The 12,895-nt window shown below is 51.8% G+C and overlaps 1 protein-coding gene across 1 annotated transcript in view; it reads left to right on the top strand.

The window, feature by feature from the left end:
- The window catches only part of PLCG2 (phospholipase C gamma 2), a 150,225-nt gene that overhangs the window by 112,154 nt on the left and 25,176 nt on the right, over positions 1-12,895 (top strand). The window contains exons 22-27 of the mRNA XM_082605758.1: positions 985-1,081; positions 2,410-2,476; positions 4,128-4,285; positions 8,808-8,910; positions 10,421-10,630; positions 12,104-12,249. Of these exons, the coding sequence (XP_082461884.1) occupies positions 985-1,081; positions 2,410-2,476; positions 4,128-4,285; positions 8,808-8,910; positions 10,421-10,630; positions 12,104-12,249 (781 nt within the window). The remainder of the gene's footprint in view (positions 1-984; positions 1,082-2,409; positions 2,477-4,127; positions 4,286-8,807; positions 8,911-10,420; positions 10,631-12,103; positions 12,250-12,895) is intronic.

Here is a 12,895-nt window from a genome sequence, read left to right as displayed (position 1 = left end):
GGGCCACAGGGGGAGGTGGCCACAGGTGGTGTGGAATGAATATCAGGTTCAAGTCACAGAGAGGTAGGAGTCGGGGTCCAGGAGCCCCTGGGGCTATAGCATTCCAGGCTCTGATTGCCAGGCTGAACAGTCTAGGCTTAATTTTGAATGCCTCGGGAGCTACTGGTATGGTGGGGTCAGAGGGGCATTCTGGAAGGAGCCCCCTGGCTGCAGAAAGTGGCCCACAAGAGGGGTTGGAGGAGGAGCCCTGCATGTCCAGGCACCGGACCTGGCAGCACATCTTGGAGGTGCCGCCAGTTTGGTTGAATCAAGACACGTACAAAAGTTGATTATGTCTCATGTTATTAGTGTTGCTACAGAGGTGGGAAGGTCAGGGGTGGGGGGCACGACTTTAGCTGAGTAACAAGAACCGACACTGTTGGTCGCTTAATATGTACTAGGTGCTACTCAAAGCTTGTGGTGTATGTTAACTCATATAGTCCCAATAAAATCCTCTGAGGGAGGCACTGGGATGATCCCCACGTACAGATGGAGGGTCTGAGGCACAGAGCACCTCGTAGCTGGTGGTGGAACGGGGTTTGATTCCAGGCCGTCTGGCTCCAGAACCTTCCTTATCCCACCCCTGTCTCTAAATTCACAGCCCTCCCTGAAAGGGGGCTGGGCCTCCGCTAGAGCTGAGCTTTCGTCTTGTATGGCATCTGATGTCCACTTAAAGCACTGAAACTTTTGACTTTTGGTGGCTTTGACCAAACACTAGGATCATGGTAAGGGGAGGACGTGACCCCCAGCACTCACTGCTGATAAAAAAAAAAAAAAACCCGAGGATCCGTTTGATACGCTCCGCTGTCACAGATAACGACCCCCTCCTCCGGACACTCAGTCACTTGCCACCTTCCCCCTCCCCCATCGGCTGGGAGCTAGTGAGCAGTGATGATCATTAACACCGCTCGGCCAAGGCCCTCTGATCTCTCTGTTTCCGTATAGGTGGAAAGGAGACTACGGAACCAGAATCCAGCAGTACTTCCCGTCCAATTACGTTGAAGACATTTCAACAGCTGACGCAGAGGGGCTGGAAAAGCAGGTGAGTCTCCATCGTTCATCACAGGGAGGGACCCGCTGATCCTGCTCTGGGGGGTCCATTGAGCCAGCTCCACGTTTTGTATGCGTTGTCCTGTGTTCCCCAAGGAGCTCCTGAACAGGGACAGCAGAGTGACGGGGAAATTGGGACTGTCCCCCGAGTTGTGGGTGACGGTCACTGTGACAAGACAGTCAGGTTTAAATCAGGCTGCGCTGGGCTGGAAGGCTTTGCATATGCAGGATTCCCTCTGCAGTGAAAACGGCCACGGCCATGTCCTTTGCTTAAAGCGGCTTGCGAATACAACATTTCGTTTGGCCAGCCTGACATTCAGAATGTGCTTGGTGTAAGCAGGCTGGCCCAAGGGAAAGGTGAGTCGAGGCCCTCCTGGTGACATTGCAAACCTGGTTTCTGTTCCCCTCTGCCTCTTGCGCAGAAGGCTCGAAGAGCAGCTACTTTCAGTGTGATGGCAGTGCTCCAAGGCTGGAATCTTAGACTTTCTTCTGAGAGACTCGGGGCACTTTAGGAAGGCTGCATGGAGGAAGAGGCCTTTGAGTGTTAAAAGTTAAGTTAGAGTTCAGCAGCCAGAGACCAGCAGAAGGGAACTGCAGGTGGGAAGGTACAGCCTAAGCAAAGGTGTGGTAGTGGAAACACAGTTTTGTTCATTGCGCTCGGCCTGAGGCAGAGACGTGAACGCCCCCGGCTCCCCAGCTGTGTCCATCCCGCATTGCCCTTTACCCGCACGGTCGGCATTAGCCTGGGGGAGGGGTGGTGTAGTACACGTGATGGGCAGATACACAGCTCTTCCAGCTTTCCCGAGACCAGGAAACTCCCCACCTCACCTGACCCCTGGGATGGTTCAAATGTGCGCGAGAGGAAGAGCTGGAAGACTGAGCAGTGCCCAGAAAGCCCTGAGGCCAGACTGCAGAGCTTAGGTGTTGCTCCCATAGGACACGGGGAGCCACAGAGGTTCTTGAGCTGGGCTTGGAAAGGAGGCCAGTCCCACTTCCTGATAATGTCAGAAGAAAGGGTCTAGGGTGTTTCTGAAACCAGATCCATGGAAATGCTTCGAAACCTGCTCTGGAATTCACAAGGCGCCTTTTTACAGATTGGAAAATGAAACACTGAACCTGCCGGCACCTGCTCGCTGCTGGGTCCCCATCAGCAACACGCTTCGTTATTTAGCTCTCTCCCCGTGGACGTAGCCTGTAATGAAAATGCATTTTAAACAGTTCCACAGGCAGTGCCTTTGCTAAACGGTGTGCTTTGGAAACTGGTTATCTTTTCATTATTCCCTTTAAGACGAATGTGAGTTATGTCTTGTTTCTTCACAGATTATTGAAGACAATCCCTTAGGGTCTCTTTGCAGAGGAATACTGGATCTCAACACCTATAATGTTGGTATGTGCACACATGGTCTCAGCCCAGATTCCCACCCAAATTTCCCCCCAGCCTGGCCTCAGGACCGCTCCAGACAGGGAGTCAGCTGTCTTGGGTCCTTCTAGCTTCGACTTGGATGCTGAAGCTGAGTATTGGGCCAAGCTGGTCAATGACTGTCATCTTACATCTTGATTGCTATGCTTTTAACGTCCGTACAGCGCTATCATCTGGTGTTATTATATACCCGGGTGCGTATATATTAAGTGCTGGACTACTGTTGGCTGTTGTTATTCCCAGCATCATCGTCCTCATTGCAGGGGTCTGCCTGGGTCTCCCATGCTTTTCTAGGAGGACCTGAGCTGTTGGCTGGGCTGCAGTGGAGCATAGAGTTGGGGGTGTCTGGTTCTCAGCCCAGCTCCGCCTCTCAGTTGCTGCGAGACCCTGGGCCTGTTATTTCCCCTCTTAGAGCTGCAGTTTCCTGGCAGCTCAGCTGGGCGTCAGGAAACCTGGCCTCCCCCTCAGAGTCTGGTGCATGAGGGAGCCCACAGCCTCAACCGTGGTGGCAGGGGTGTGACTTGCATGGTGCTTCCTGGGTCTTTTAAGTGAGCATATAGCAGCTTCCAGACAAAGGAGCTGAAGGCAGTGAGGAGAGACTTTCTGGGCAAGAAGTCAGAGCACCTTTCTTCTCTGAGCAGCCTGTGTCTCAGTAGCCGGCCTCCATGCCCCTTGCAGTCTGTCAGTCCACTAGCCTAGGCAGGTGGGCAAAGGATCCTTGGTTCCAGTTCCAGTTCACAGATGAGAAAACCAAGCCCCATAGTGACCACAGAAGCTGCCTGGGCTTCCACTGCAAGTCGTCAGACAAGCTGCATCTGGGGCACTGGGGGCTCGTGCCCTCCCTGCTGTCACCCTTTGTGTCCTCCTGCCATGAACTTGCACAGGCACGTGGCTCAGGGTGATGAGGAGGGAGCTTGGAGTCAGGTCTGACTTGAGCCTCAGCTTTGCCACTACCAGCTCGGTGACCGTCCATGGCTCACTCTGCCTCAACAAGTCTCTGTTTCCCCTCCTGTAAAATGGGCAGAACAGGAATAGCACCCCAAAAGGCTGTGATTAGACTTAAATAAGATACAGAGCAGTGCCTGGCACGTGAGAGCCCAGAGATCGTTGTTGATGATATCATTTGGCTGATAATTTCTCCTCTCGTAGCCCTCATTTTCTCTTTCCAGAAAATACTTGCCCTGTAGAGAGAACTTATTCCATGCCTAGCTGCTCACGGCTGCTGGCGGTCCGTGGCTTAAGTTGATCACTGCGGTCTCTGCCTCCATCTTCAATGGCCCACTGATGCCCCTGTGTCTCTGCCTCAACTTTCCTCTCCTTTCTCGGATGAAGGACACTGGTTCCTAGATTTAGGGTCTACCTAAAATGCCGGGACGATCTCATCCTGAGGTCCTTCCGCACATCTGCACAGACCCCATTTCCAAATAAGGTCACGTTCACAGGAACTGCACATTAAGACATGGACCGCTACCTGATACAAGGTAGACGTCCCAGTCAGCGCTGACTGACGATGATGGTTGGGTTGGGGTCATAAGAGAAGTGGCCTGGGGAAGTGGAAATCTGGTCTTCTTTGGCTTTCAAACAGGCTGATGAGGCCTTTTGTTATCCTTTCCCAAAGTAAAAGCCCCACACGGGAAGAACCAGAAGCCTTTCGTCCTTATCTTGGAGCCCAAGAAGCAGGGTGACCCTCCGGTGGAGTTTGCCACAGACAAGGTGGAGGAGCTGTTTGAGTGGTTCCAGAGCATCCGGGAGATCACCTGGAAGATCGACACCAAGGTAAGCCTTTTGCTCACCTGGGCTCAGGTGGGCCTGGTATTCTCAGACTTGTGGTACTCTGCTGAGGTGGGGTGGGTCTGGGCTGCCAGAGGAGCAGGCCCAGTGGCCCCACAGAGTTCAGGGGGCAGAGAGGGGGTGTTCAGACAACATGACACTGTGGAGAGGAAATGGGTATTGGAGGTCCACCTGCGGAGCTGGGTCTGGTTTGAACCTTTGAAGACTCACGGTATGTGCAGGCCCCCTTGATGTTTGGGGCCTGTTGGGCCCTGTGTGTCTTAACAGGAAAGTTTTGCCTTCCTCATTTGGAACGTTTTCTTGTTTCTAAATACTGTTCAAAGCAGCCTGGATCCTTCCAGTGCACGTTCACTGAGCTCACGTCTCTGGACTGGAAAGGGCCCTGGGAATACTGTAATCGACAAGACACAGCCCTTTCCTTCCAGAAGTTTGTATCCTTGTGGGGGGGACTTCCAGTCTAGATGGGAATGAGCTTTTGAGGGTTTATCCTCAATGGAGCATTAGGGTTTGTCTGGAGGTCTTTTGAAAAGGGTGAGGTTCTAGGTAAGAACAGGAGGTATAGAATTAAGCCAACTGGAGTTTGCATCCTGGCAGGGTTGGACCCTGGGCAGGTAACCACACCTCTCTGGGCCTCAGTTTCCTTGTCAGTAAAATGAGGAGCCAGATACCCAACTCACAAGATGAAAGGAGATGATGCATAGAAAGCGCTGGCCCAGAGCCTGACACACGGCAAGGGCTCAGGTCACCACAGGATTTAATCATCACGTTGTCTTCGTGCCAGGAGGACATGGGGAAGTGTTGCTGTGTCTTGGATGATGGAGCAAGGTGCTGTCTTCTCTTTCTTGTGGCCACGGAACTGGGAAGAAATTCTAGGGTTTCCCATGTACTCAGTTGCTTCTATGGCCAATCTTGACCCAAAGGACTGATTTTAAGGCTTTCTCAGGACCTCTTGGATGCCTCTGACCTCTGGTTATAATTGATGAGTCTCCCTCCTCCAGTGTACTTGGCTTGATTTTTTCTTCCCCCTGGGGAGGACTTTGCAACTTGGCCAGTCTGTGGTCTCCAGAGGCCCCTTGACTCATCCTTTCGACACCCTGGAGTAAAGTCCTCTTCTTTAGAAGACTTTGTGCAGAGAGCTGTTCAGATGGGCACCCTCCCTGGCAGGGCCTGCTGTCTTTCCCCCATCCCAGAATCTAGTCAGAGGCCCTACATATGGGTCCTTATTCTTTGCAAGACCTGTCATGTCATCACATCAGTCACTTGGGATGAACCACGAGCTTGTGGCCAACAAGGCTGTTCCCACTTCCCCCGTGGGGCCACCTCATCTGCCCTTGGTGCCTCCAACGCAGTACAGCTCTGACGCACAGGGGGTTGCCACTGTCCTGGGGTTCATTTGAAAGATAATTTCCTCCTTTCTTCTTCTAGGTATGTTTTCATTGTCAGTTGAGTGGTTGTCATCATGATCTGTATGGCACCATTTGCCAGCACATGACTGTCCTGAGCATATTCTAGTATTTGGGATTCTAGGCCCGTGTAGTTGAGAATGGAGAAAAACACTAGTGAGGAGGAAGCCTTTAGCCCCCGTTCCCTGTAGACTTTATTCTCAGGCACTCAAGCCCCATCTGAGTGTGGGGCTCAGAGGGAAGTGGCATGGCGATGACACCCTCGGCCTGGTGCTTCCTGGCTCTCTCCCTTTCTCTTAATGGAGGAAAATGTGACCTCACTTGAAGGTTGTCCTCTTCATTCCCCAGCACATGACAGTTTCTGAAACCAAGCCTAGCTCTTGAAGGCTGCTGTTCTCTGCCTTGGATCGACATTCCTTTTTAGTTAGCTTTTACATCTGCTTAGTCTTATCACACTTCACATGAATGTTAAAAAGCAAAACAAAACAGGAGTCAGCAGAATTGACAACGGTTCCCCGCTGAGCACCACCAGCCGCAGGGCTTGCCGGTGTGGGAACAAGCGAGGTGGATCCTCCTGCCGCTGGGAAAGCAGCACGAGGTGTGCTCTCAGCTCACTGCCGGGAGCTCCTCACCGAGGCCCTAGGAACCTGCTCAGGGCTCGGTAACTTTACATCATCTCTGGCTTCTTTCAGTCAAATGGCAGAAGGCCAGTCACTAAGATCCATCTAGTCAGTGAGTTTCCAAAGCCTGACCAATGAAGTGTGTTGTGATTTCAAACTCTGAGATGGCCTATGGGCAAAGTCTGTGGGTCTGGAGAGTAACTGTCCTACAAGTTTGCAGTAGCAACTGGTATTTCATCTTGAACTGATACTGTTTTCTGCTGAGGTTGAGGAAAAAACGGATGCCCCGTAACCCATCATGGCTCTGTGCTTGGTGAGGCCAGAGGTCCACACTCTGACACAGCTGTGGCTTGGCTCAATCCACCCTTACTTCAGGCGGGCATACTGTCATCAGAAGTGAGCTGTGTGGTTGCTAGGGTTTCCTCTCCCCAAATAACCTGCGGGGAAAAGTGTGTACTAAGAGGATAAAGCCAAACTGACATAAGGATTAGGAAAGAACACCTGAGGTTTGAGCTTAGATCGTGCTTCAGTCTCCCTGACAGCATCGGGCCGTAGACTATCTGGCTGACACCTTCTTTGTCTCTTGCTCCGTGCCCATCCCACCCACACCAGCCCTTTGAGCCTTGCTGCTACAGCTTGCTTTGTGCCCAGGAACATTCAGGGAGTGTGGGAAGGGCTGGTGAAAGCTGGGTGTGCTTCGATGAGCTAGGGCAGATTTCACGTTCAGATCTTCCCTGGTGACGTGGCTGCTGCCAGAGCTCATGTAAAAAGCTTGTTTTCTGGTCATTGCCAGGGTCTACTTGGGCCCCAGGAGTTTTGCCAGCAGTCACGAGTTGGAGGCATTCTTACAGAAGAAATCGGGTGCCCGCACCTGCTTGTTTAAAAAGTGGATGCTCTTGTCCTTGGCCCGGAAAGGCATTTCTGGGGCAGTCCGTGTCGCACCCCTTGTTTGCCACATGATTGGCGAGGGCAGAGGCCTCCTTCTTTAATTATCTCAATAGCTCCAGGAGGTTAGGTATTCAAGTCAGCCTCATCGTACAGTTGAGGAAACTGAGGCACAGAGAGGCTAGGTGACTTGCCCTGTCGGCAGAGCCAGCAAATCGGGCCAGCTTTCAAACCCGCCTCTGAGTCCAGTCCCCACAGTTGTAACCACTGTGATGCTCCTGTCACCAAACCACCACCTGTCACCAGAAGACTCACCGCCTGCAGGGTCCTGCTCCCAAGGGACGTGTCTCAGTGTGGACACTGGTCCAGACACGCGTGTTGAAAGGCACCAACATAGGATAGTCGGACGAGAGACAGTGCAAGGCCAAGACCGGGTGAGGCAGTGGGCATTCTGGAAGGCTTGCGGGATGCAGCATCTCTTTCCCAGTCCTGGATGGAGTTATCCAGGAAGGCGTCCTGGGGGAGGAGTGATCTGGGCGGGGTCCAGAAGGAAAAGGGATCCGATGGACCTGCAGAGGAGGGAGGAGGATGGGGGCGGCAGGATGAGGGGCCAGGACGTCGTTGCTGTGCTTCAGAGGGACCCGGGATGGGAACCTGGCGGCCTTTCAGACAGGCCTCCTCCCGTACCTGGTGGCTGAGGTACACTGTAGGGGGCGCGAAGCAGAGTGGTAACACAGGTGAGGCCGATTGCTTAGGCACCTGGTCTCGGCCTGCTGTGGAGCCCGGGGGAAGCTACTCCACCTGTGTGTGTGCTGTAATGTGGAAGAGTGGCGATAAATTCCACCTCTCAGGAGTGTGTGGGCTTAGGCATGATATCCATCAAGCACTCCGTGTGCACTGCCTGAAGCGAAGCAGCCTCCCAGATGGTGGGTGTTATCATCTGCGAACGATATTCTCTTTAGGGTTCCCCCGCTTGGCCAGTGGGGGGAAGGGTCAGAAGTTGGTGAGGCCAGAGAGGGTTGTGTGGTTTGGAGTGGAGTGAGAGCCCATCCTTACCTGGAGATGGATTTGACCGTGGGTCCTCCGAGGGCGAGTGGCTCCCAAGTCCTTGGTGTGTGGCCCGGGCCGTGGAGAGTCCTTTGCGTAGAGAGGTGCACGTTGCAGGGAGGTGGGGTGTAGGGGACAGCGAGTGAGCACGAGGAGGCCGTGGCCTAGAGAGGTCCTGGGCTTGGAGAACTAGAATCTGATGAACTGTAACAGCGTGGTTTCATGAGCAGGGATAGGGCAGCGGGCCGAGAGCAGAGGGTTGAGAGAGGGGTGGTGACAAAGAAGAGCCCTCGCTCCCCTGTATTCTCGAGAGTTGTGGTCAGAGACTGAGCTAGACACCGATCCTGGGTGGAGGCAGCTTGGTGGAGAATTTCCAAAGTAAGAAGACGGGCAGGGGAAAGGAGAACTTTCCACCGCATTTAAGATGTGAGCCTGTGTGAGGGCCAAAGAGAAGAGGGGACCCAGGGGAGGGAGATGCCTGCCAGGGGCTGGGAGGATGGGATTTTGCAGGTGCCGGCTTGAGGGCTGAAACTCAAGATTGGCTCCGCACAGGAGAACAACATGAAGTACTGGGAGAAGAACCAGTCCATCGCCATCGAGCTCTCGGACCTGGTCGTCTACTGCAAACCGACCAGCAAGACCAAGGACAACCTAGGTACCGTCTCCCATCACTCTGCCCCCCAGCCTCGGTGAAAACTCTTGATTCCATTTGAGTATGGCGTTGTGAAAACCTTTCCTACTCGTCTTACCTGTGCTAAGTGGGAACCTCCCCTTCAGTTTGTCCTCAGGGCGAGGGTGCTGGTGAAACAGGCCCTTCTGGTATCTTCAGAAGGCAAACCCTCTTAAAGGGTGGATTAGTTTTTCTGCTGCTGTAACAAGTTACTACGAACTTGGTGGCTGAAACAACATGTATTTATTCTCTCACAGTCGTGGAGGCCGAGGTCCAAAATCAGTATCACCGAGCTGAAATCAAGGTGTCAGCAGGGCCCCACTCCCTCCAGAGGAGGATCTGTTCCTTGCCTCTTGCAGCTCTGATGGTTGCTGGCATTCCTTGGCTTGTGGCCATGTCACTCCAATCTCTACCTTTGTGGTCATATTGCCTTCTCTTCTACGTAGTCAAATCCCCCTCTACCTCTCAATTATAAGGACTTTGTGGTTTCATTTAGGGCCAGATGATCTCCCCCTTTCAAGCCCTTCAGTTTAATCAATCTGCAAAGTCCCTTTGCTATATAAGGAACATAGTCACAGGTTCCAGAGACCAGGACCTAAATATCCTTGGGGGCCATTATTTGGCCTGCTGCAGAAGGATGCAAAAATGGATCTCCTACCAAATCCTCCAAAGTCGCAAGTTCTTTCATCTAATAATGGTCCTGTTCATATTTTCTTCCTCCTTTTGAGCAACTCCTGTCTCTGATCTCAGGAATCTGTAATTCCAAGGCAGAGGACCAGAGAAGCAGTACTAAACCTCAGCATTAATGGTCCCTGGGAGGCTGGTCCCTGCGTACCTCCACCCGCAGGGAAAGATGTCATAGCTCTGAACCAGACATGGCCACGCTCAGCGTGTTAAGAGCTCTCCTACCACAGCTGGATGTGAAGCAGCAGAGCTTCATCCAAGCAAAGAATTGTTTGCGTTTTCCCACGTCTCTTCCCATTCATTGTCCCCTCACCCACGCAGGCATCCCCTCTCCTGTCACATCCCTTCCTGCTAGCATTCAATTCTCCCTCCACCAAGATGCTGGGTTCACTCATCTTGTGCCTGCAACACCTTTGATGAGGAAGCCAGATCCAATGTCCACACCTTCCACTCCTCAGATCTCCTCCTCCCTGCTGATCCCATTTCCCCCGCCCCTTTCTGTAACTGCACTGCTTTTGTGGTTTCTTGTACAAGGCTGCTGGTAGTTCTAAACAAAAAGTAAATTACAGTCATCCTAGACTAAAAGGCTGTGGGAACACTGGGATCCCTGTTAATATCTGGGACCCACCCCCCCCCAGAGGCGAAGAGCCCAAAGCAGAACCAATTATGGCAGTATCGTCATAACCACTCGAATGTCTCATCCGGGAGAGATTCCTGGTTTCATTTTACGACCTGCACATCCTGCCAGTACATGAGGCGTTAAGAAAATGTGCGAGACACAGAATAAATGCGACTCCCTCTGTTTGTGCAGAAAACCCCGACTTCCGAGAAATCCGCTCCTTCGTGGAGACAAAGGCTGACAGCATCGTCAGACAGAAACCCAATGATCTCTTGAAATACAATCAAAAGGGCCTGACCCGCGTTTACCCCAAGGGACAGCGGGTGGACTCCTCCAACTACGACCCCTTCCGCCTCTGGCTGTGTGGCTCCCAGATGGTGGCGCTCAATTTCCAGACTCCAGGTAAAAGGGGGCTGATGGTGGCCAATAAATCTGAGATGACGGAGCATTATTCCAGGCACAGTCTGCTGGGGCCACCGGTGTGATGTGGTGGCCAGAGCGCGCAGTTTGTCTTAGGAATTGTCAGAGTTCGGCCAGCACGCTAGCGCGAGGCCCATCCCCTCGAACAGAGTGATGAAGGGGACCGCTGGGCATGCCAGGTGCTTGTGTGAGGGGCTCCGTGATGGCAAGTGACAGACGCGGAGTCAGTCTGGTTTACGAGAGAAAGGAAGTGCATCCACACACGTAATTTAAAAGTCTAGGAATTGAGCTTCAGGCAAATGGATTCAGGTGTTCAGTGGCTGTCTTCGGGTCCCCTCTCCGGGCCCATCCTTCTCTGAGGGCTTGCTGCTCAGGCTGTCTTCTGGAGATAATCATATGCTGGGAAAAGCCAACATGCACAACTTCTTTATGTAAAGGGTGGCATTAATCATGGTGCTTTGCACTTTGGTGGTTATTTAAGCCTCTTTGGAGGACCTGTTTATCAGGAGTCTCCTTTGTATTTTTGTGCCTGCATAGGATTCCACTGAGCAGAACCATAAGGTCTTCAACTGATCCCCTGCTGAGGCACGTTTAGGTTATTTCCCTTCATTTGCTATTACAGACGGCACTGCCCCCTGTAATCTTACGTGAGCCTCACTTCAGATATGGGAGCACATCTGTGGGGCAGAATTCTCAGAAGTGCAGGGTGGCTCAAACAGCTTTGGTCAACTTGGCCCTGAGGAAAACCACTGAACACCTGCATCCAGGAGTGTCTGAGGGAAGACACTTAGCCACCCTGCCCCCATGGGAACTGCAGGCAGAGTGCAAGCAGGCGAGACGTTTACACCCTTTTTGGCAAAAGTTCACCAACTTAGTTTTAGCAAAACTTTTCAGTCTTCGATAGGTGAAAACTGATGTTACACTGTAGTCACAGCTTCCCTTCCTGGTAACTTCTCTTTTTATGAGTAACATTAACCAGGTTTTCATGTACTTAAGAAGCATTTGTGTTTTCTTTTCTGCAGACTTTATTCATGCTTCTTACCCAGTTTTTCTAAGGGGGTTTAGGTATTCACAGCACACATTTATCAGATTTCTTAATAGGTTAAATTTATATAGAGATATTTACCTGTCAGTTGAGTTAAATTGATTTTTCTATAGCACATCAACTTTTATGGAAATTTTGTTCTATGTGGCAATTTTTAGCTTTGAATACATTCTGGATTTTGTATCTTACTTGGAAAGGTGTCCCTACTCTGAGACTTTTTTAATCCCATATTTTCTTCCTGCAACACTGGTTTTTAATGGATTTTTTTAAACCCATATTTTTGAGTCTGATACCTGTTTTAACAGCTGCCTCAAATTATTTTCAGAAAAAGGTATAAATCATCCCCTACCCAGCACCTTGGGGCCCCTCTTCTTGCCTCACTTTCATCAGCAGTTATCTTTCCTCCCCAGATAAGTACCTGCAGATGAATCACGCCCTGTTTTCCCTCAATGGGCGGACTGGCTACGTCCTGCAGCCCGAGAGCATGAGGGCAGAGAAGTATGACCCCATGCCGCCCGAGTCCCAGAGGAAGATCCTGATGACTCTGACGGTCAAGGTAAGGCCCAGGCCTCCTTCCTCGTGCAGGGGGCCGGGGCTGTGCAGCGTGGGGATGGCCCAGCCCACTGCCTAGCGACACCGGTCACCTGGTTTAAACCGTCAACACCCAGACACGGTTCAGGATCTTAATTGCAGTGCCTGCCATGGTCATTGCAGGGGAAGAGGGGAGGGCATCTTCCCAGGTCCAGCTTGGTCACCTCCCCTTGTTTGCGGGGGCGAGCTATGAATCTGTCTCTGGCTGGGTTCACCAGGGTCCCTGTGAGGTCAGTGTCTGGTCAGAAAAAAGGGGGAATCAAACATGTGAGAAGTGGCTCTCTGGTCTTTGTGGAGGAGAGAGCTTGTCCCCACCGTGGCCACTTTGAGGGGTGAAAGCTTTTCTAAACTGGTCCAACTTTCAGAGAAGGTGTTGTCTCTTTGTTAGAGTTTTTGTTTTCTCCTGTTTGGGAAATGATGCAAGGTAGGGAAATGAACTGCATTTCTCATAAGATTAAGGAAGAGAAACTGAAGCATATGTATAAATAACCAAAGTTCTTAAAAATTAAAAAAAAAGGCCTGTTACAAAAAGGATTCCACATTCTCCCCCATCCTTTCCTGGGAGGGGCTGGGAAATTGACTGAACTCCATCTCTGTAGGTGCCTACTTGG

The sequence above is a fragment of the Mesoplodon mirus genome, assembly GCF_964341445.2.
Source record: "Mesoplodon mirus genome assembly, chromosome: 19".
Classification (NCBI taxonomy): Eukaryota; Metazoa; Chordata; class Mammalia; order Artiodactyla; family Ziphiidae; genus Mesoplodon; species Mesoplodon mirus.
Note: the sequence above shows the minus strand (reverse complement) of the source record. Positions and strands in the feature narration are given on the sequence as shown.